The sequence below is a fragment of the Alligator sinensis genome, unplaced genomic scaffold (genome assembly GCF_000455745.1).
Source record: "Alligator sinensis unplaced genomic scaffold, ASM45574v1 scaffold506_1, whole genome shotgun sequence".
NCBI lineage: Eukaryota > Metazoa > Chordata > Crocodylia > Alligatoridae > Alligator > Alligator sinensis.
Window position 1 is genome coordinate 1550111 of NW_005842215.1, and position 21908 is coordinate 1572018.

Here is a 21908-nt window from a genome sequence, read left to right on the forward strand (position 1 = left end):
GCCCCCCCTACAGCCCGTCACCCCCCCCCCATACCCAAAACCCCCGGCACGCACACACCTTCTGCTATCCCCCCACCCAGAGATTCACCTACCCACTTCTCACACAACCCCACACATGCATACCCTCTCCCCAGCCCTGCTTGGCACACACGGTCACTCATCCCCTCAGGCACACACACTTTCACCCCTTACACACCCCTTTGATACACCGCTCCCCCCCCCCGCTGGGGGGCAGTCCCTCCCACAGGTCAGCACTCATCATTTTTGGTTTTTGGCCGGAGAAAAATCAGTTACCCCAAATCATTTTTTCATCCATTCACACCCCTGTGCCCCCTTAGGTGTCACATAGGAAACCCCCGAATCCCTCTCTGAACAAAAACCCTTCTTCAGGCAAAGGGAGAGTTTACAGATTCTCCCTCTGCCTGAAGAAGGGTTTTTGTACCCAAAAGTTTGCAAAGAACAATTTTTTCCAACTATTCTGTTTGTCTAATAAAAGATATCACATTTACCCCAAGAAATAGCTGCAACATTCCAGCTGCTTCATTCTTCAGTCCTTACAGCACAAGCACTTTTGAGGACTTATACACCATGAAATTGAGTAAATTAAGTGGAGGTTTGAAGTCCAATTTTTAGTTCTTGAAATTCAACCTTGACTTACTCATACACTATATTGCCCTGCAAGTGGTACTGAGTCCACTCACAGCAGACACGGCCTGCTGGTGTGGCCCCATCCCCTGCTAGCCCGGCACTGCTTGCAGGGGATGGGGATAGTGCTGGTGCAGGGTCTGGTCTTGGCCGCTTGCAGAGGACAGGCTTGGTGCTCGGCTGGCACAGGCCCATCCCATGACTGGCCCCAGGCCTGCAAGGGCTGGTGTCCCTGCGTGCTGCGAGTGGCACTGCCGAGTGCTGAGCCCAGTGGTCAAACAGCGCCTCTCGTAGTGGATGGGGCCGGGAATTGGTACTTGGCTGGTGCAGCCCAAGCAGCACCACTCGCAGATGGAGCTGCAACAGCCGAGTGCTGAGTCCAGCCCCGACTTATACATCATGCTTATGAAAATCCTCACTTTTCAAATAAAAAAGCTGGGGTGGGGTCAACCTATACACCATTAAATACGGTAGGTCTGCAGAACTTTTATTACTAGTAGCAAGGAAAGAACAAAGAGAAGCCAGGGCTTGACTTGGATCTGGGAAACTTGTACTTAAACTGAACTTACAAGACACTAAGTTCTCATACACACCACAGCTAGCATCCAAGCAAGACCAACAAGCTTGTTCTGGAAACTATTTTTTGTGGCTATAACAGACTCCTTGTCAAGTGTGAAAATCAGTTGATATTAAGAAAACAAGTAGAAGACTGGCCTGATGGTCCTTATGATTAGCTCTCAGAGCCTCTAAGTGAAGAACTCAAAAGTCCTCACTTTCCGATTCCAGCCTTCCTGTTAGGCTCCTGGCTACTTCCAGCCCTTGAAAGCAGGGAGGTTTTTTTTTGTTATTCTGTGCCCACTATAGAGAAAGCAATGACAATCTCAAACAGAATAGTATTGCCAGATGCTTATTAGTACAGTTTCTTCATATACATATAGTCTGTGTGAAACAATAGGAGTTTCTACTTCTATTGCTGGACCAGAAATTTCTAAGCATGGACTACCTAAATTAAAAAACTTCATGCAAAATGCCCCTAGGCTCTTTATATTCTTTCAGAGATGACCAGAAATACAGCTTCAGCTCTCAGTTGAAATAAGAACTAAAACAGATATGAACAAGCACAGGTGAGTTTTGTTTTGTTTTTAAAGGAAATAGCAATCAGTCAGCCCTGTTTATGCATTCTCAGATCTGCATAATACAGACGATTACTTTTCCTTCCAGTTTGAGATCACACAACCCTGAAGCAGTTACGTGACTGCTTACAAGCAGCAGCAGTAGTGCACACACATGCACACATTTTTTTAACAACCTTGAAAGCAGTAGGCAGCCTCTCTTTTTGAGAAGTGTTAGTAACTTCAAACTATTTTTTCCTTATCATTTAATGCCCCTTCTTTCAGACTGTTGTCTTCTGTGCATTCCAAGAACTTTTTTTTGTAGCCTCACTTCCTTCTCCACTGCACTCCTAGACATTCTTCTTCTGTTCCAAATCACAGGCAGTTCCTGTGGAAGTTGCCTGGTTACACAGGCACTGGGGTTTGCTCACATGGAGCCACTTGCACACAGGCTAGAAAAAACCCACTAAGATTTGTGCCCGTCAGCAATTTTATTGGAAAAAGACATACTAAAAAATGCTGAATGGCCAACGTTATCTATGCAGCTTAAGTCAGCATTTTTCCAATACAAAAGTTCAAATTTCAATTATTTTATTTTACAAATGTCAAGACATTACAGTCCCCTAAACCTGATAAATATATTTACTTTTTCAAACAGAATATGATGTCCAAACTTCCTGTGCAGAAGTTCTGTCAATATATTCTAGAGCTATGACTGAATTTCATATCCCAGAGGATCTAGACCCTGGTCCAAAAGCATTATAGAAGATTCCCTTAGCTTCTGTAGTAGCTTCTTGAGTTCTTCCTTAGAAAACACCTATGAATAAAGATATGAAGATATGAGGTTATATTTTCTTTTGTACATGAGAATACATTTGAAAGTAAACAATGGACTAGCATGCCTAAAATAAGTTGAATAGTGTCTCAACACTTAGATATAACAAAAATTAGAATAAAAAAGCCTGGTAATTGTCAATCAGCCCAGAAGAGTGGCAGTACTCCAGCTCCACAGACAATCTCCCAAGTTGCTCACAAATCTCAAAACTGCTTAACATTTCTACTACAAAGATCAGCAGAGAAACATTTAATAGTAACGAAGATGGTGACCAGAATTCAGACCCCCTTGTAGAAATAGATAGATCATGGTTCTTAGAGTAGTTGGTTTACCTGCAAACTCTGCCTCACAGTCCGTTGTTAAAATGCAGTTTCCTCCTTCCCCCTGCTATTTTGCTGCCAGAAGGATTAAAACCAAGAATACTTCTGTATCTTTGGAAGCACTGGTAGGCCATTTCCAGACAAGCATGGATGTTTGTTTCCCCGGGGACAAGGAGAAGCAGCAGCACACCTTGTGCCGCAGCTCCTTGTCCCTGGGGAATTCCCATGCTACGCACACTGTGGAGTGCAGCAGGTTACCCTGGGTGGGGTAGGGGAGGCTGGGGCCAGCAACTGGGCTGGCCCCAGCAGCCTTACATGGGGTCCTGGGGGCCTTGGTGAGCTAGGAGTGTGGCTTTGGCTGGCGAGGCTAAGGTTTTGGGCGGCATGGCTTTCTTAGACCCTAGGATCTCCCAGGGTCAAAAAAAAAAAACCAAAAAAAAAACCAAACCAAACCAAACCAAACCCGTGCTGCAAGATAGCAGTGGAGGGAATGCCTGCATGTTCAGTGTGTGGTGCGGTGCCACAAACAGGTCTGTGGCACCACATACCGCACATCCACGTTTGCTTGAACGTGGCCATACAGTGCATTTGCCAGTACTGGCTCAAGGGGCTTGATTGCTAGCAGTGAAATGCAACAGCAGAACAATGAATCTTTATCTTATGATTTGGGAGGGAAATACACACACAGAGCACACTATTTAGAGGAAATATTCAGATAACCAAATTTCTCAGGCCTACGTCTTACAGGCCTTAATGACTTTTAACGAACACACAGCAAAAAGACCAAAGTTAATCCTTTATACACCAGTGGTTATCAATCTTTTTAGATTGAAAGCACCAGCCTCAGAAAAAGCCAGCTCTTAGCTTTCACTTGTTTTTCAAATATGGAGAGCAATTTTTCTGCTGTAAAGACCTCAAAAATACCCCAATATCAGAATAGTTTTGACACTACGGATTCCTATTTGAAATCTCTGAGGTTATCTTGTGAATCACATGTAGGTGTGTGCATGTTTAACAGTGGTAATACTGCGTGGTACCCTTAAAGGGTCTCAAGGCATCCCCATGGTGCTGAAACGCCATGGCTGAGAATCACTGATGGGGAAGTCCTTTACTACTGCAACTAATGGGATAAAACAGGAAAGACTCCAGATTATACTAATCATAACTTTGTATCTTCTTTTATTAACAGCTATTTTCTAAGCAACTGTATGCTTCTTTAAATTAGTTTTAAAAGCAAAATCAATTTGCTCTAACTCACCATGTACAGTTTATGCCGCTCTGAAGCGACAGTATCAGCCAGCCTCAGACATTCCTGATACTGCCCAGTACTGTGTAGAACTGTATGAAGTAAAAAGCACATCATGGGCAGGCACAGCTTTCTCAGCAAGATCATCTGATGTGTTCGTTCAGGATCATCTACAGCATCCTTTTACCAGGAAAAGATGCATTAGTTTTAAATACATTTCCTTTACAAAGTTTTACAACAGGGATGGCCAATCTGTAGCACGCGTGGCACAAGCAGCCTGTGTGTGTGGCAGATCAGGGACGGAGCAGGCAGCACAGCTACAGATATGGTAGGGAGCAGGAAGCAAAGCAGAAGATTGAGCAGGCAGCACAGGACAGGGAGCAAAAAGCAGAGCAGTAGATTGGGCAGAAAAGAGGATTGGAGTAGCACTTGGGCAGGGCGTAGGGCTTATTTTGTGGCATGCCTGCCAAAAAGACTGCTTTACACCCCCACCCCCCACAAAGCAACAGTGTCAGAATCAAGACATTGGAACAGACAGACAGACTACAGGTCTGATGGGTATGGCAACTGCTCATATTCCACACCAATGAAAAAAATTCATTCAAGCTAGTAAAGCCACGAGAGCAAATTATATAAGCAAGCAGACAAGAGCAACAAAAATTTGAGAATGCCAAAAATTCTTATTATTGAGTAAAGACAGCAATTTAAGATCTATTCCAGGGTACAAGAATCTGCTTACCTCTCTAACATCAACCATCCATCCTCCATCAACAAACAGCAAGACATTATACATTTTTTCTTTTACATCAGCTGTTAGTGCATCCAAGAGACCTTTCCAAATTCCATAATCCATCTGGAGAAGAAACATTACAGTAAATAAAGTATGTATATATTGCTGAAAAGAACAACATCCAAAGCCTATACTAACACAACATCTCATGTACAGAGGCTAACGTGCAGTTCTAATTCTAAACAAAAAACTTAAGTTTTTAGCTGTTGGCCTGCAATGCCATCTGCCCACAGGCATTTGCATGCATGCTTAACAGCCTGTTTAAAGAGAGTAAAAACAGATGGTTCAGGAGTAAATGCAACCCTTCACAGAAAGCAATAATATTTTGACAACTTATTCTGCCATATTCTCTAGAACAAATTGCATGTTTCAATTCAACTGCATGCTGTACATTTCATACTTTCCGATGTATGCAGTGGGGATTTTTGGTGAGAAAAAACAGCAACATTCATATAGGAAGGGTGTGATAAATGTAGTAAGTCCTTCCACAAAACAGTACTGCCCTTTATTCTCCATAGAAGAGTTAATAGCAAAACGTTGCAATGAAGTTTTATATTACTAAAACTGATTTTTTTTTTAATCTACTAGTATGCTATGAAGTCCTGCAAGTAAAGTTGCAACAGAATATAAAGAAGTCTTATGCTTTTTGGAGTTTTTAATTCACTATTAGGGTTCACAATGGGTCAATCAATCATCCCAATTAGTCGATTTCTACTGTATTCTATTCAAACCAGAACTGTTCCTTTAAACAGGAACATGCAACACTCATGTCTGATAATTTATTACAATGTATTTTATCAACAGAAGAACTGTATTTTAGTAGATCTTAATAGCCAAAATCTACATACCTCATATTTTTTCTCTTTATGTTCATGAGCTACTTTCTCAGTGAAGCTTGGTTGTGACAGCAGTGTAGGTTTCTGTGGAGCTGAGTTCATATGTTTAAACCATTCGTTGAAGGTTTCATGGGCTTCCTAAATTGCATTGCAGAAAAAAAGTTTGCCATTAAAGATTACTACTCAGACATTTTGAATTGATCCATGGATCACTCCGTTATATCTTCTTAGTCTTGTTTTCATTAAAAGCTAATTTAAAGATTTTTTTTCATGAAGTCATCAAACAGAAAAAATTAACATCACTTGCTTCTCTAATTGTACAGAATCAACATTTGGTATATACTACATTAAAAGCTTCTCAATCCTTTAAAACAGAGGTCAAACTCATCAGGCACAGTGGGCTGGATGAGTAACCCAGGGATGGTCTGCAAGCCAGATGAGTGCCAGGGGGCCCCCCAGGCAGTACCATGAGCCAGGTAATAGGGCTCCATGGGTAAGGTCCAGCCTGTGGGTCATCTCTGACACCCACCCCCTGCTTTAAAATCCCCCCAAAAGTGCACCCAACACAATAGACTGTTGCTCAAATACATGCAACTTCTCTGGAATCGTAGGAATATGTTTACTCCTTTGGCAAAGTCAAGTACTCATCATTCAGTGCATTTGAGTCTTACCAGATATGCTCTAATACATAAATGTTCTCTTATAGCATTATCATCTTCAGGTGGAAGAGGACTATCCATTCCTTGTTCCTCCCACTGATTATATATTTCTGCTATGGAGTCATGTGGAATCTTCACAAACACGTCTTTTGCTGCTTCATGTTTTTTGGATGCTGTGAGAACATAATCTTAGTGTCAGCGCTTTTATTTTACAAAATTTGTTAATGCTGTCAATTAAGCACGATGCAAATTCTCTATAATTTCAAGACTGAGAATACTTCACCATCTTGTTTCTGCTCCTTAATAAGATAGGTAGGGATGTATCCAAAGTCCAATGCTCTTAGATAACCATTATTGCACTTACGAGACTACGAATAGTATGTTTAAATCTACTAAATCAACAAAATCTATAATGTTATCATACCCAAGAACTTCCTCATTATAGCATTGCTTTGCTTAAGTGCCTCAGCCCTCTGTGCAGGATCAAACACCAGCCAGTCAATTACATCTATCTTCAAGCGATCCTCCTGTAAGAAGCCAATACACTTATTAGACATAAACAAGATTTCTTCAAGGATCAGCCAGTGTTGAATCTACCAAAAAAATATGTATATAAACAACGTTCTTCCTAGAAGTCTTCAGGCAACATTATGAGATACTTATGGTAGATTACTTTAAAAACACAATTTTTGTATCAACTATCTAAGAAAAAGAGGAACACTGTCCAGTAGCCCAGATCTATTCAAATCCATTCCAAGCATCTCTCTCTCTCTCACCTACAGGGCAAACTGCAGATCTTCCCTTAAACGAATTCTGCTAGGACTTTTAAATTGTTAGTGGTTGCATCTACGTGTGCATTAATGTGCTTTTCCTAACGCACATTAAAAATGTGCGCTTTTGGTACTGCGCATTAGGGCAGCCTAATGCATTTATTTAGTGCCTCACATTGGAGGTACTAAATTTAAAGTGATTCTTATGCACAGTAGCTTATTTTACTGCACATTAGCATAATTGCACCTTACATAACGCTTTAATACACAGTACAATAGGCTACTATGGATTAAAGTGCATGTGTAGATGCACCTACTGAAGAAAACAAGTCATCAAAACTCCTTCTTCAGCTCCACTCAGTCAATTGTTTCCTGAATAGTAATTTGAGAAATGCCCATAGCCAATTACAATATGCCTTTATCATGTCACTGTTATTGTCTGATCAGAGGCATAACAGTTCAATGGTGTTGACAAAGAACCCCTGGCAGAAGGCAAGTTTTCAATTTCTTCATTTGATTGAGAATTAGAATTGGGCACATGTGCACGTGTGAGCGTGTGCACGCATACACAGAATTATTCAGGCAGAACAAGCTTGCTGTCTTAGCAAGAAAATTGGTAAACTATTTTAATAACAGCTGCCATTCTCCCTCCCAGCAGACCTTCTTTCACATTTTTGCCACAGATGAGCCACTGATTTTATCTTCCCTTCCTGTTACTCAAACGCATACTGCAGCCACGAAGATTCAAGAAACACACAAAATCAAACCCAAACTCTGTTCTCGCTCCCTACGTATGCATCTCACATTCACTCGCTCAGAAAGTGCTGCTCTCAGCTTTAGTTAAAAAAGCAGAAACACTGAGGACACTGCACGCCCCAAGACTCCCGTGTTCAGTTGTTACATGGGGGAATATTTGTCTTGCTGACTGTGGACATTTACCTCTGTTGTGCCACTATCTAGAGCAAGGTCGTGGTGAGTGAACTCGCCAGCATCTTTCTTGCGAATGTTTTCAACAACTGTTTTTGTTATGGTTGCAACATCCAGACCTACATTTAAAGACAAAATTATATAAGCAATATTTAACTATCAATTTAGATTGCCAGCAAGAGGTATTTTTATTGGGAGTTTATTGGTCCTTTTATTTTGGTACTAAGCATTCTTAATTGTTTGTTTTTATGTTCAGAGTTTCAGGCTGAGCCATATGTTTCTGCAATAGGTAATTTATGGTTGCCTTTCAGAAAGAGGAGACTGGAGTTTAAGAAAAAATAAAAACACTGGGAAGGGGCAGGATTAAAAAAAAGCAAGTTTGACATATGCTTTTCAGTCTGTGTAAAAGGAGAGGCATATAGACACATTTCTTAAGAATTATCTATTCCCATAACCTTGGATTAAAGAGGCAAAAACTGGTTTAACAGGAGTTGGATGAAGGGGACCCCAAAGCCATGCAGTTTTGTAGATTCTTCCCAAATGTGAGAGCCAAGTTGTCTCCTACTCATATAGTTTGTCTTGCAAAAAAAGAAAAGGCAGGATTTGTCACATATAACAAGAACTTTGAAACCCAGGTTATATGGGTAGGAGTTAACTTAACTGAGAAAGTGCAGCAGTGGAGACACTGGTTTGAGAATGGTACTAGGTGTCTCCCAAGAAAGGAGTCAAGCAGATCATTTGACTTTTTTTTGTTTTTTTAATTTCGTGGGGAAGAACAGAAAGGAAAGATTGTAAATTACTTTGGCTACAGTAGATATTTTGAAGGATCATTACAAAGCAGCACAGAAGAAAGCTTTACACCAAATACCTGAAGTAGTGTATGGGTCCGTCATGAGTCTTTCCTACATAATCTTTAGTTTAGGGAAAGACAAGAATTGGGAAAAGCCTTGGCCTCTTTAGTATGTCTGCTTTTAACTTAGCAGTTCTTTTTGTCTGGCCTGGAAGTGACTACATGTTCAAACATTGTGCTGAGTTTAGAAAGAAAAGTCCAACCTCAGGAAGCAAGTACAAAGACAAAGTTATCCTCTCAAACCAGAAATCATTCTGATTAACTTTAAGAAAAAGTTACCACCCATCTAAAAACTTAACTGAAAAAAGAGACCTCGAAAAAGGAGAAATCCAACAAGAAGGAATTTGTCCCACATTTGTATGGCTGGGACTGGTGGTACTGAATTAACATCACTGAAAGATAACATAACTAGACAAAGAATGGAAGGTAAGCACTTAATTAGCTAGCTTCAGCTGGTCTCACCTGCTTCCTTTGCTAGTTCAAGACAGTGATGGCGTTGCTCAGTTTCCATGACATCTTCCAAGAATACAGCATACTGAGTAACAGCGAGCTCCTGAGGCAAATGGCTGACGTAGAAGGCTATCAGATCTGTGTGCTTCTCAGCCATCATTCGCTGAAGAATAAAACCCAGCAGCATGTACACAGGTAATGAATGTATACTTCTGTACAAATTCTATATTTCCTGTGGGTATTTTTAATACATACAACTGAACACAAACAACAGCTATCAGACAATATGGAACAAATTTCTAAGGTTCCCCGACTCCCCACTCTTACTTTGGCATTGCTACTACAAAGTCTGACAGGTGTGGCTGAGGACCTCGATATCTATTAGGAGATTATAATTAATATTTTTCTGAAGGCTCATGCATTTTTTTTTTTTTTTACAATTTTAAAGCTTATTTTCTTCCTCAACCATTAACTATAGGCCAAGCAGGACAAGATACTTTTGAAAGCTTACCTGAATGTAGGTCTTTAAGACTTCAACAGAAACTTCTTCCTGAATGGGAAAGAGGAATTTTAATTTTGAATAAAATAATCTTATGAAAGCAACTAAACTTCTCTTTGTGCAATTTTATAGCTTACTGCATACCTAAGACTACATACATAAGAGCTACATACATAAAGAGCTAACTGCATACCATGTCTTCAGTAATCTATTCCTTGTAGCAAGCTATGATAGAGAATGCATTTCTGTGATGTGCTCTTCTGAGGCTGACAGACCCAAAAGATAGGTCTACATAGCACAAAGGTAGTGCAAGGGTGTCACACTTACCTTATGCCTTGGGCTGGCTCTGGACTGGAACATGTGGTGGCAGCAGCTCTGGATTTGGACAGGAGCATGCTTCAGCTCTGTACCAGAGCACATGGTGGAGGCTTCTGCCCATGTGTGCCCCATGCCATAGCTCCAGCCACACATGCTCCAGTTGAGCTCTGGCTCCCACACAGGGCACATTGCAGAGGCTGATGGCCAGAAAGGGAGGGCTGTGGCAAAGTGGCCAGAGGGCAACCAAGGCTGTGTCAGCCATTATTCATCCTTCTTGCCACTGATTGCCATTCTGCAGTAGGCCACTCCTATCAGCCCCACCCATAGTCTGGTGGCCAGTATGGAATGGCTCTGTGGACTGGATCTGGCCCACAGGCCACATGTTTGACATCCTTGCTGTAGAAAAAGCTGAGCTGGTTCTCCGTGCAGCAGCTCCCAAATTAGAAGCGAAGCAAATTAGCAAGCGACTGCACTTGAGCCAATTGCTCTGCTGAAAAGAGGTTTCAAAATTCTCTGGATTTTATTGCTTAAAGTTTCTGGTTTATTAGAAATATATAACCATTAGCTGTCCCCAAAATACTAATGGAAGAACCTAGATCTCTTTTCCTCATGCATTATCTCTAAGTTACCATGTTCTTCTGATTATATGAGGCAGAAAGGTCAAGTTGCTACTGGCTGAAGAGTATTCCGAGCATCACTGGCTATTTTACAGAGAATTTCTGCATTCCTATGTTACAGAAAAATTGAAGCAGAGCCTCTCTCCACATCAGCTGGATAACCTGTCATATTTTACTCACAGGAACAGTTTCAGACTGTAGAGAATGCAATTAACTGAGGCTACCTTAGCTCCGAAGAATGGAGCATTCCTTATTATGAGCAATTGCTAGTTTAATGTAATGATATAGTATCAAATACACTGGTTCTGTACAAGCACAACTGCTTACATGGTAGCAGAGCAGGTGGTGATAATGATACCACTCTTACGAGGTTTTCAACCTTGTACTGCTTTGAACTGCTAGATGTGCTTAGAGATCTGTGTCTAACTACTGGCAATTGGCTATATTTTGTGGCTTCTTATGGCCACCTGATATTCCAAGACCGTAACCATGGGGAACTGTTACTGCCTACCCTATATAGGCAAAAAGTGTCAACCATCCATCAGAAGGTGGTGATTGGTTTTGTTCATGGGCATCAGGCTTATTAGCTCAGACAATAACCTGACTATCCTTTATCTACCTTAAAAAAAGATCTAATGAAATGGCAAAGGACCAAGCCCCAGAAAAACTTGGATTTGATAGATCTTCTACATCTCCAGTCTGGTTTCAGACTTGGAATTAATGATATTCACTATCTCTGACAGGTATTCTTCTGCTGATAGACTAAATAAAACTGATTATGAGATATTAACAGCTTGAATGCTACTGAGGTTGACATCTCCAGCACTGCAAATCCCAAGAATTACAAGTCATGAGATAAGATCCACAAAGTCATGAGATAAAAACAGGGTTTTCTGCCTCTATTTTGACCTGTTTAGGGTACTCAGGTCATGTTTGAGCCTTCCTCTAGAATCATGAAGGATGGAATTTTTTTTTTTTTTTTTTTTTTTTTTTTTTTTTTTTAAATGAAAGCTAATATTCTCCTATGACCACATGAATGAAAAAGAAGATGCCTTAAGAAAAACAACATAATGGTACTTTTCAAGACTGCCTCTTTGAGAAGTCTACTGAAAAATGATGGCCATTTAACTAAATTCACTCTGTTCCTCTTCAGAAATCCTAAAGTTTAGTAATCAAGCTACAGGGTCTGCTGGTTATCAGAATATAATTTAAGAGACTCAAGCTGCATGTTAGCATCAAAATCCAAATGCCTATAGCATTCCAGGATGGGCATTATCCAACACTTCTCAATCTCACTCAGTAGAATCAAAGTCTGAAAGCACACTTTGTGTGTACAAGCTTTTACTCTACCAGCTGTTAGAATCCGGTCTGTGCGCACACACTCTCTGCACAACTAGGTTGCTATGCAATGGTCAGTAACTACTGAGCATGAGTGTGGCCACTGTGTCCAACAGTAAGCAAGAGTGAAAGACTTTAGCCTCTCCAAAAGAACAACTTTATTGAAAGAGTCACAAGCAGCTGGGAAAAAACAAAGGGAAGTGGCAGTTAAACTTAGCATCTCAATCAACTCTCAACAGAATTTTAAAGCTAAAAGGTAAGCTTGAATCCACTGGCATTGGGAACCTCTATGACCACCATAATATGCAAGGGAATAGGGGGAAAAGACACTGAGACAGAAATAGCACTGCTGCTTGGGTACGCACACACACACCAACCTAATCAATGCATTAATCAATGTTGAATTTGCTCTTCACTCTGCCAGTGTTTATCAGAATCACTGTTTATTAGCATCAAAAGGGCTCTGCCCCATGTGATTCTAATAAGCAGTGGATGCTGTAGTCATCCTCTTTCAACTGTGCTTAATCATCTTCTCACCCCCTTCTGCTAAAAGTTCTATGTTCCTTTAGCTCTCTCTCTTTTTTTTAATCAAATTTAGATTCTACAGTTTCACTACTTTCTTGGTGCCTGGCTGAGAAAGAGATCCACCTATAGCCTAAGTTTTGAAGAAAATCCTGACAAATTATTGAAGTGTCAACTGTAGATATTGGAAAACAACTAGAGGGAAGGGCTAGGATAGGATCTGCATCAGGTAAGCTCTAATCATCTCTTGCCAGAATAGTTTGCAACTATCATCTTCTACTGAACTCATACCCACAAGATTTTTAGGTAGAAGAAATGGTTTATAGTGCTTTTCATTATCTGGGATTGGTCATGAAGCTGAAGCTACACATTTCAAGGCAGTCTTTGTCTCCAAGAGGTAAGATGGGTATGCTATGGGTGTGTGGGGGTGTGGGTAAGCTTGAAGAACACCTGACAGCTTCAGCTGGTGCAGAAATGGAGCTGCACATCTTAACTGGAGGACCTTAAAAGCAAATCAACACCAGGTGCGCAATTTCAGGTGCTGGTTACGATCCCTAAAAGCTTGAATTCTATGACATCTGGCTATCCATGAGACCTTGTCTTCCCTCATATCTATATTAGCCAAAATGCTCTTGACATCAATTCTTAAATCCAGAGACCAGCAGTAATATGTCTCTCTCAGTGACAGGCTATGTTAGATTCTCCTTACACAAGGATCTGAGAAGCACTGCAGGATGCATTAAATTTGACTCTGTGTGTGTTTGTCCTTTCAATTTTATTTTGATGATGAATTTGGATAATAGCATTGACAACTGGTCTATTTAGGTATATCACTGTTTGGCAGTCTATTTGTAATTTAGCCAACATTTGTGTATAGCTTATGCTATGAACTTTTATATTATAAAGCACATATTTTCAGTGAAGGTCCCACTACACTAGACAGAATACAATTAAAATTAACTTACCTTTGTCTGAAGCCCCAGAGCGCGGAAAAATAGAATGAGATGCGTCATGAACCGAAGGAGGTGCCCTGGGAGGACACTTCTGTCTTTGGAGAGCCACTTGTTAAATTCATCCATCAAACCTACAGGCACCAAGTACACATTTATATTACCGTTAGGAAGAAAAGGGAGGCAAAGAAATATTTCAAAACAACATATATGCTCAATAAATAAAACATACATGTGGGAGCCAGAACACACCACCAAAACTGTATCAATTTGTAAAAATGTATGTGGTTGCCATGAAGTCTAGTTCTCATTCCGAAAAGTGATAATATAAGTATCATATACAGGTTCAAATTGATTTAATATAATTTTTTATTAAACTAATCTTTTTCCTACAAGTATTCAGATTTGAACACCTTCATTACTAAACTAAAATTTTATCAATATTTGCTTCTAGAACTGCCAGGGTCAGTGTAACTTGGGGAAGCAGAGCTAAAATTCTGATAGCAGATGCTTTCTTGATCTCATCGTATCAGCCAGAAAAAAAATCAATTTAAGTTTCAGATTGAGTATGCATAGCTGGCAGTAATAAAACATGTTCACTTATGGAAAACTTCCATAAAGATCCTAAGTACTGTAATGAATTAACTTAAAAAAAAAATCACTTGGAAAAAACAAACAAACAAACAAACAAACAAACAAACAACTTAACATCTACATCTCCCAAAATAATGAATTTCTGAATCACATGATAGTGTTCTTGATTCTCCTCTAAAACTCTCTGAAAAATGGATCAAATTTTCAGTTAAAAAACCCAACTGATGCATGATGAAATATCACCTTTTACATGCAGAAAAGTAGGTCCCTCTCTGGTGTATCTGAATAAAAGGATACTGTGAAAAAACCCTCAGAGAGTACACTTGAAGTACAGCCTGCTACTATGGAGGTTATGTTATAAGGAGAGAACTGGTGAACAGAAAGGAAAAAAAAAAAAGCAAAAAGGAACAGGTTGATAAGCTAAGGCGTTAGTCCCTGGAGGATGAAGGGAGTGTGTGTGGATATCTAAGAGTGTGTTTTTCAGAGACAAGAACAAATATGAGGCTGCAGAAAATAGTGAGACACACCTAAGAGGATGATGGAGCAGATACGGGCACTTAAAGAAGACAGCGTGTGCCTTAAGGGGATTTAGGAGGCATTCCATCACAGACAGGCATACAGATGCAACTGTAAATAGCTCAACAATAAAATTCATCCTTGTCAGAGTTCCACAAGGTAGAAGGGATGGCAACTACACACTTAGTTAAACAACATAGATCTGCATGTTCTCCTTCAAACCATTCAGATGAACTCTATAAACACAGTGCTAGTATATTCCAGCAAATATTAATAGGGAAATTCTATGCAAGCAAAAAGGCATCTGATACATGTATAATTTTTAGTTTAAATTGATATGCTGCATATTAATAGTACAGCAGGTACCTAAAGTGAATAAAATCTTATACAGCTCAGATTTACACTATGCATGTTATATAAAAGCTTAAACATCTTAATAGCACATTTAACTTAATCATAGGTGAAAATTTTACCTGTTATAGCAAACAAGATTAGAAAAAGTTCTATTTTTACATTTTGCCCATTCTGTACATTTGATGGGACTTCATAATTGGCTTCACCGTTTCTTTAGTATGACCAGTCACTCTGGCATGGGGACAGAGCCAAGTATGCCTCATTTTTTAAATTTGATAGGTTTTCAGTTTGCCCATTTCCCTTTCACTGTCAAAGGTACTAAAAATATGAAGGAAGAGGAAATTTTTATCTTAATTCCTTTATATTCAAGAAAATATCTGCTGGAGACTGGGAATATATGTTAATTCTATAAAATGAGGAGATTAAAGTCTGACTGACTTTTAAAAAGTCCAACTTTACTTTTGATTTCTTCAGTCTCAGCATATTATTTGTAAGATCATTCTCTTAAGTACCAAATTAAAAGTAGCCGCCCAAACAAACGATATCAATAAAAAAGCACAATACATATTTACCTTTTTGTCTGTAGCCTGCAGTTCTTCAAAAACCTTTTCTAATGTCCAGCTTCACAAGGAAGAATGCAAGAAAAGTTAGTCTGAATAACGATTCTAGGTCACAGGGGACTTTTATTGAGGTTAAAATAGATAATGCTACTGAAAACCTACTTTGTCTCTAAATACTCTCTGGGGAGTTCTTCCATCTCTTCTGTGCTCATTACTGATGTACGGATTTCCTGTTCTACAAGAGTGTCCACCATAACCCTGAAATATGCCCAAACTGTATCTTCCCAGGTGTCACAAACTGGAAGAAGCTTTATGTTTCAAACAGACAAACAAATGAAGACAAGAAAAACATCAACAACTTTAACAAATCCGAAAAAATACCAGAATGAGATCATACAAATATGAGAGGCACAAGAATTTCTTAGGATGATAACTTTTATTGGACCAACTGCATAGTTGGGATACAGTTAGCCAAGCTTCAAAGGCAAGACATTCTTCTTCAGATCTCCTGATGCAAAAGAATGTCTTGCCTTCAAAAGCTTGGCTCACTCTATCCCAATTTTGCAGCTGATCCAGTAAAACAGGTGTCAAACATCTGTCTGCAGCCTTAATAGGGGACCTTCTCGCAGCAGCAGGCAGGTGCCTGGTTGAGACCTACAGTGCTGGAGCCCCAGCAGTACCACAGCTTGTTCCCGCAGTGGCAGCCAAGCACCCACAATGCCAGTCTTTTTCCCGTGGTGCTACTGAGGCTACAGCACTCCTGCTCTCACCCAGGTGCTTGGCAGCCAACCCTGTAAAAGTCATGCCACTGGAGCCCCAGCACTGCAGGAAGACACCTGGCATTTCAGCTTGTTCTCATGGTTGCAGTCCATTACCCAGGTGAAATCAGTGGCATCATGACTTATTCCTGTGGCTGCAGTCAATCATCCAGGCAAGAGCAACAGCGCTAGAACCCCAGCGCCACAGGATGAAGTCCAGCACCGCAGCTTGTCCAACAGTGGTAGCCAAGTGCCCAGGATGCCAGGCCTTTTCCAGGCAGTGACAGCAAGCACTTCATGCACTGGATCTGTCATGGGCAGGGGTCCAGAGACAAGATCTGGCCCATGGGATTAACCCGATGCCATTGATCTGGGCCCATGGACCAATCATGTATAACGCATGCAGCCTATGGGGCCAAATCAGTTTGGCATCCCTGCAGTAAAAGATATCACCCTAAGAAATCCTTGCCTTTTGCATAATTCCTAGACTAGCATGGCTACACAACCTAACTCTAACACTACTATCATACAAATGGCCATTTGAGATCAGATGTATGGTCTATTTAGTTGAGTGCCCTGTTTTAAGCAGCAGTCTGGGGTTTCAGTGAAAGGTGCAAGAAAACTTGCAGTAGTTTAACCTTCCTAGTTAGAATTTTTTTTTTTTTTTTTTAATTATTATGATGTGCTGAAGCATACCTTAACTTATAGTTTATATACTTTAGCTTTTCTTTGTTTACCTTGATATTGTAGCTCTAGAAGTTCTTGCTCCACTAAAATAAGATTCCCAAAGGAGCAAGGCCACCATTTGAGACTGAAAAAAAAATCAGTGACATTTGTACCGTAGTGCACTTAAAACTCCCTTGAAATTCCCAGGCCTTTTGACTCCTTTCTGAATCCTGGCAAATTCCTGGCATCAATGAATTTGTGTGGCAAGGAGTTCAAAAGGTTAACTTTAGGTTTCATTACAGTTCCTTCCCATAACAGTTCTAAATCTGATGACTTTCAGTTCTGTCCAATGTCCCTCTATTTGTAGAAATGTCAATATTATTACATAATTTTATCACATCTTTACATTAATTTCCTTTCTAAAGTAAACAATTGCCATAATCTCAAATTTTCACATGGAATCTTCTATGCCTTCATTCATTCCTCCTACTATTTTCTGAATCCCCCTCCTATGATACTTTTTCATGATGCAACAACCAGAACTGAACATTATATCCAAAGTAGAAGCATACTACCAAATCATACAATGACACACTAATGGTCTGTTCCTTTCCTTGTGCATCCCAGCATCACTTCATTTTATTTTTATTACTGTTACACATCAGAGGTTCACATGAAGAAATCTACAGCAATGCTCAAGTCCTTCAGTTACTAGTTAATGCAGTACTTAGAAAAGCCTACTCCTATATCTATGTGCCTCCACCTACCTATTCTGCCACTGAGGGTTGAATGAATACATAAAGAAAAAGCAGACAGAGCTTGTTAATACTGCAAGATAAAGGTGCAGAAGAAATTAAATACATCTGAACTGTCCCTAAGAAAAAAGGAGATTAATTTAAGATGTTAAAAGTAGTCATAAGAAAAACTAAAGAAGGTAAAGTCTGGCTCAATATCATGAATACCTCCCAAAAGTAAGGTGAGGTTGCTAAAGTCTCTTGAGGTTGTGAGAACCCAGTTATTTGAAATTTAAAATTAGACTAGACAAGCCAATGACATAGTATTTTGTGTGTCAAGCAGAGATGGACTAGCTCAGCAGTTCTCAACCTTTTGCACCTCATGACCCATCAACCATTTTGTCAAAAAACCCTGGTCCCACCATGATAAAAAACAAAATCCCTGCAACATTTCACTGTTCAAGATAGCTGTTGATTCATCTATTTGAAGTGAAAACAACTTTGATTTTTTCAAATCGGGCAATGAGTTGAAGTCCCATCTACACAACCTTCGCATCCCACCAGTGGGATGCGTCCCACTGGTTGAGAAACACTGGACTAGATAACCTAGCAGGGCTCTTCCCTCCCCAATCTGAAACATCCATGATTAGAGAGAAAGTAGTTTAATACTGTCATCAAAGAATTCTGAAATACAGGCTAACCAAAATGGCAAAAGTAGAATTGGTTTTACTGGCCAAATGTATACATGTATTTATCTTGACTGCTTAATCAAATGTGATAAAGATGTTCACCACAATGGTAGGTTTAGTGTTTCTTTTTTGGTTACTAAGCTTTTAGAAATGGAAGATATTATACAGGGAATTACTCTATTTTAAACAGCTGGCAGTCTGCTACGAGAAAAAAAACCAACATATTTCCAACAAACATTACTTACGTGAGGCACCGCATACCTGTTTGAGGTTCCCACTGAGTGCTGCATAGATTGCTCTCTCATATCTATTAAACTGATCCTACAATAAACATTAAAAAAAAAAAACCAACAAAAAGCAGAAATTTAGCAAGCTTGAGAGTTTTTTTTTCAATTGATGTCAGAATCGATTGACATTTTACTAGGTACTACTCCACACACAACTTATTTAATAGTTTCCACAAGAACTGAACTGTAGTGAGAGATGAACCTCCATGATGAATGGATCAAGAGCCCACTTACTCCAGAACCATTTTCTGCCAGTTACCAATCAGATCACTTCAACAAAAGGCACAGTCAACAATATACCCAGCCAAGAGATACTACAATGGGGTGGGAAAATGTGATTTTTCCTGAACTCATCATATGAGCTTATATAAACCAGACTGAAGGACAGTCCCTGTTATTTTATCCTACTCATATCTGCATGTTTACTCTCCTTAATCCATTTGCTGCAATAACTGGTTTCAGTTCCACATTCATCAGGCCGCATAAATATGCTCAAGGAACCCTTTTAGTAATATTGAAAACAAATTTCTATGAGAAGCAAGTGCAAAAAGCAGAGACTTAACTATACAGAAGCTGACAGAAATATCAGTTCAATTAAAGCAAAGAAGTTTTCCATTTACAGTATCAAACAATTCAATATCATCTTACATCTTCTGCCATTCGCCAACAACTTGTTTTCCAAATGCATCTGTATGGATTCCCTTCCACCGGTTCCAGCTCTGTTCCTACAAAGAAAATAATTTAAAAGCAGTTGGTATTCAAAATGGTACTAATTACTAACTGAATTTACATATTGCTGCTATTATGAGCTCAATTTTCAACTCTTCTGGGACTTCCCCAAAAACATCTGATCCTTCTGAAGCTGAAGGAGACATCTGGCTCCAAAAGTAATTTCCTGGGAAATTTGGTATATTTCTGTTTTAAAATGATAGCACTTGGAAGTTTAGCCACAGGTTAGTCGATCACTGAAAAGATTTAACTTTTTTTTGGCGCTCAGTCTCTACATTGACTAGAAGCTCCATATTGATTTTGTTAACCTTGTTGAGATGTAGCCAAAAGCAAGGGCATGGAGCATGGGATATTGACTCAAAGATGCAGCAGGGCAGGAGGCTGGGTAGTTAAAGGGAGCTGTGTTCTCTCATTTTGGAATTCAGGCATAGAAAGGGGAGAGACTGGACTAGACAAGAGGCAATGTACAGAGGGGCAAGACGCTGGTGGGACACAGATGAGAAACAAAGGAATGAAGAAGACCCAGATGCAGAGGATTTGTTTTAAAGTGTTCTGAACAAGGTAAAAAGGGGCTTAGTGACTATACAAAGTGTATGCAAAGAAAATGGCAGGGAAAGGGGAAATCCATTTCACCCACGTGGCTGAAAGTATCATTTTTTTCTGCATTTCCTTCTCCCGTAAGTGGGAAGAGAAAGTATCAACTACAAAGATACAGAAGCCTCTCCCTCAATACACATAGCACTTGAGCATTTTTTTAAGAAACAAAGGCACTTTAAGCTGGCAAGGAAAGGCTTGTGCCTCCTTGAGACCAACTAGGCATCTAATGTTTTGTTTATGTTTTATGCTCACTTGATGTGCATACCTCCATTTATGTTGGGATCATGATGCAATTTCCATCCTTCAAGTGTTGCAGCTCTCCAGGCCTGACCACATCGTTTGCACAGCCGTTGTGCCTGAAAAACAAGACTCTCTCAGCAAGTCTTCCAGATGGTGAAAGTGCTTGTATCTAAGTGGTACTAGAGCCTGCTGGTTGCACAAAAACATTCTTATTCGCTAACTCATGCTTGTGTTTCAAAAATTCTAAACTCAAACTAAGTTTTTGAGACATGAAAAATATTTACACAATAAATACAAGTATTACTGATTTTTAACACGATTAGAGTTTTGCAAAGATACAGGATGACAATTTTTTTCATTTAGTCCAACTCTTCGTAGATGGACTGATATAAAAAACTAACTTTTGTTTTATTTCCCAATGAATATACTAAATATTTTTAAGTCAGAAAATGCAAAAATGTTACTTCTCATTTTACAAAGACACCTTTCCCAGCTTAATCTGTTACTGTACATCTTTTACTTATAATTTGTTTTAGGTTAAATCTTTTAGTTTGTGAAATCATACCCCTTGTTGCAAACACCTAAGACTTGGGGGATAAATGCCAGAAGTCCACAGGTGCCTTTAAAAATCCCATTTTGTGCTGACAAGGTGCATCAGGCTATTCACTGGCACAGTGTGTGTTATTTAAGAACTATATTTCTCCCAGGCTGGTTTTAGTGTCTTGTCTAGCAATATGAAACAGCAAGAATTAAAGTGTTAGGGAGAACAATAGGCTTATTAGCAGTAAGCAGATCTCTGTGAAGTAAAAAGGCAGTGTTCAAGAGAGATTAATATGTAAGGACATTAGTAAAATAACTAAGTAATTTCATGACTGACAGAGAACAACCAAAATAGTAAGGCAGACTTAAATTTTGGTTGTAATTTTTAAAAATCAAACTTTACTCTTTTCAAATAGTAAAATCTTCAATAAATTGACTTTTTGAAGAAGAAGGGACTTAGAAAATGAGCATGTAGGTGATGCTGCAATTGGGAACCTTTTCTCCAGAGACATAGGACTGATTCTGCAAGAATACCACTGGGTTAAGGGTACTGGCAGCACATGCATGCGCTATCCCTACCTCACCTCAACAATGTTTGATTACCAAAAAGGAGTATACCTCCTCTGCTCACACTTGTAGGGAGGCAGTTAGATGGGCCAAAGCTACCATGGAGCTGAGGATGGCATCCCAAGTTAAGGATAACAAGAAATTGTTTTTCAGCTATATAGGGAGTAAAAGGAAGGCCCAGGGTGGAATAGGACCCCTACTAAATGGGCAGAAGCAATTGGTGACGGACAGGGGGGACAAGGCTGAACTCCTCAATGAGTTCTTTGCCTCAGTGTTCCTAAGCGAGGGGCAAGACAAGCCTCTCACTGGGATTGTGGAGAGGCAGCAGCAAGGCGCCAGACTACCATGCGTAGACCCTGAGATGGTGCAGAGTCACTTGGAGGAACTGGATGC

General features: G+C 39.8%; 1 protein-coding gene across 6 annotated transcripts in view; it reads right to left on the reverse strand.

Moving 5' to 3' along the window:
• Positions 1-2233: 2233 nt before the first annotated feature.
• NUP107 (nucleoporin 107) overlaps positions 2234-21908 on the reverse strand; it is a 46557-nt gene continuing 26882 nt past the window's right edge. For all 6 annotated transcript variants that reach the window (XM_006026962.3, XM_014521477.2, XM_014521478.2 and 3 more), the window contains 16 exons: positions 20434-20524; positions 19491-19567; positions 18817-18876; positions 15871-16016; positions 15721-15769; positions 14393-14462; positions 13700-13818; positions 9952-9990; positions 9453-9603; positions 8153-8259; positions 6868-6970; positions 6456-6616; positions 5797-5922; positions 4898-5011; positions 4171-4338; positions 2234-2574 (listed from right to left, as the gene is read on the reverse strand). In XM_006026962.3, the coding sequence (XP_006027024.1) occupies positions 2467-2574; positions 4171-4338; positions 4898-5011; positions 5797-5922; positions 6456-6616; positions 6868-6970; positions 8153-8259; positions 9453-9603; positions 9952-9990; positions 13700-13818; positions 14393-14462; positions 15721-15769; positions 15871-16016; positions 18817-18876; positions 19491-19567; positions 20434-20524 (1689 nt within the window). In that variant the 3' untranslated portion in view covers positions 2234-2466. The remainder of the gene's footprint in view (positions 2575-4170; positions 4339-4897; positions 5012-5796; positions 5923-6455; positions 6617-6867; positions 6971-8152; positions 8260-9452; positions 9604-9951; positions 9991-13699; positions 13819-14392; positions 14463-15720; positions 15770-15870; positions 16017-18816; positions 18877-19490; positions 19568-20433; positions 20525-21908) is intronic.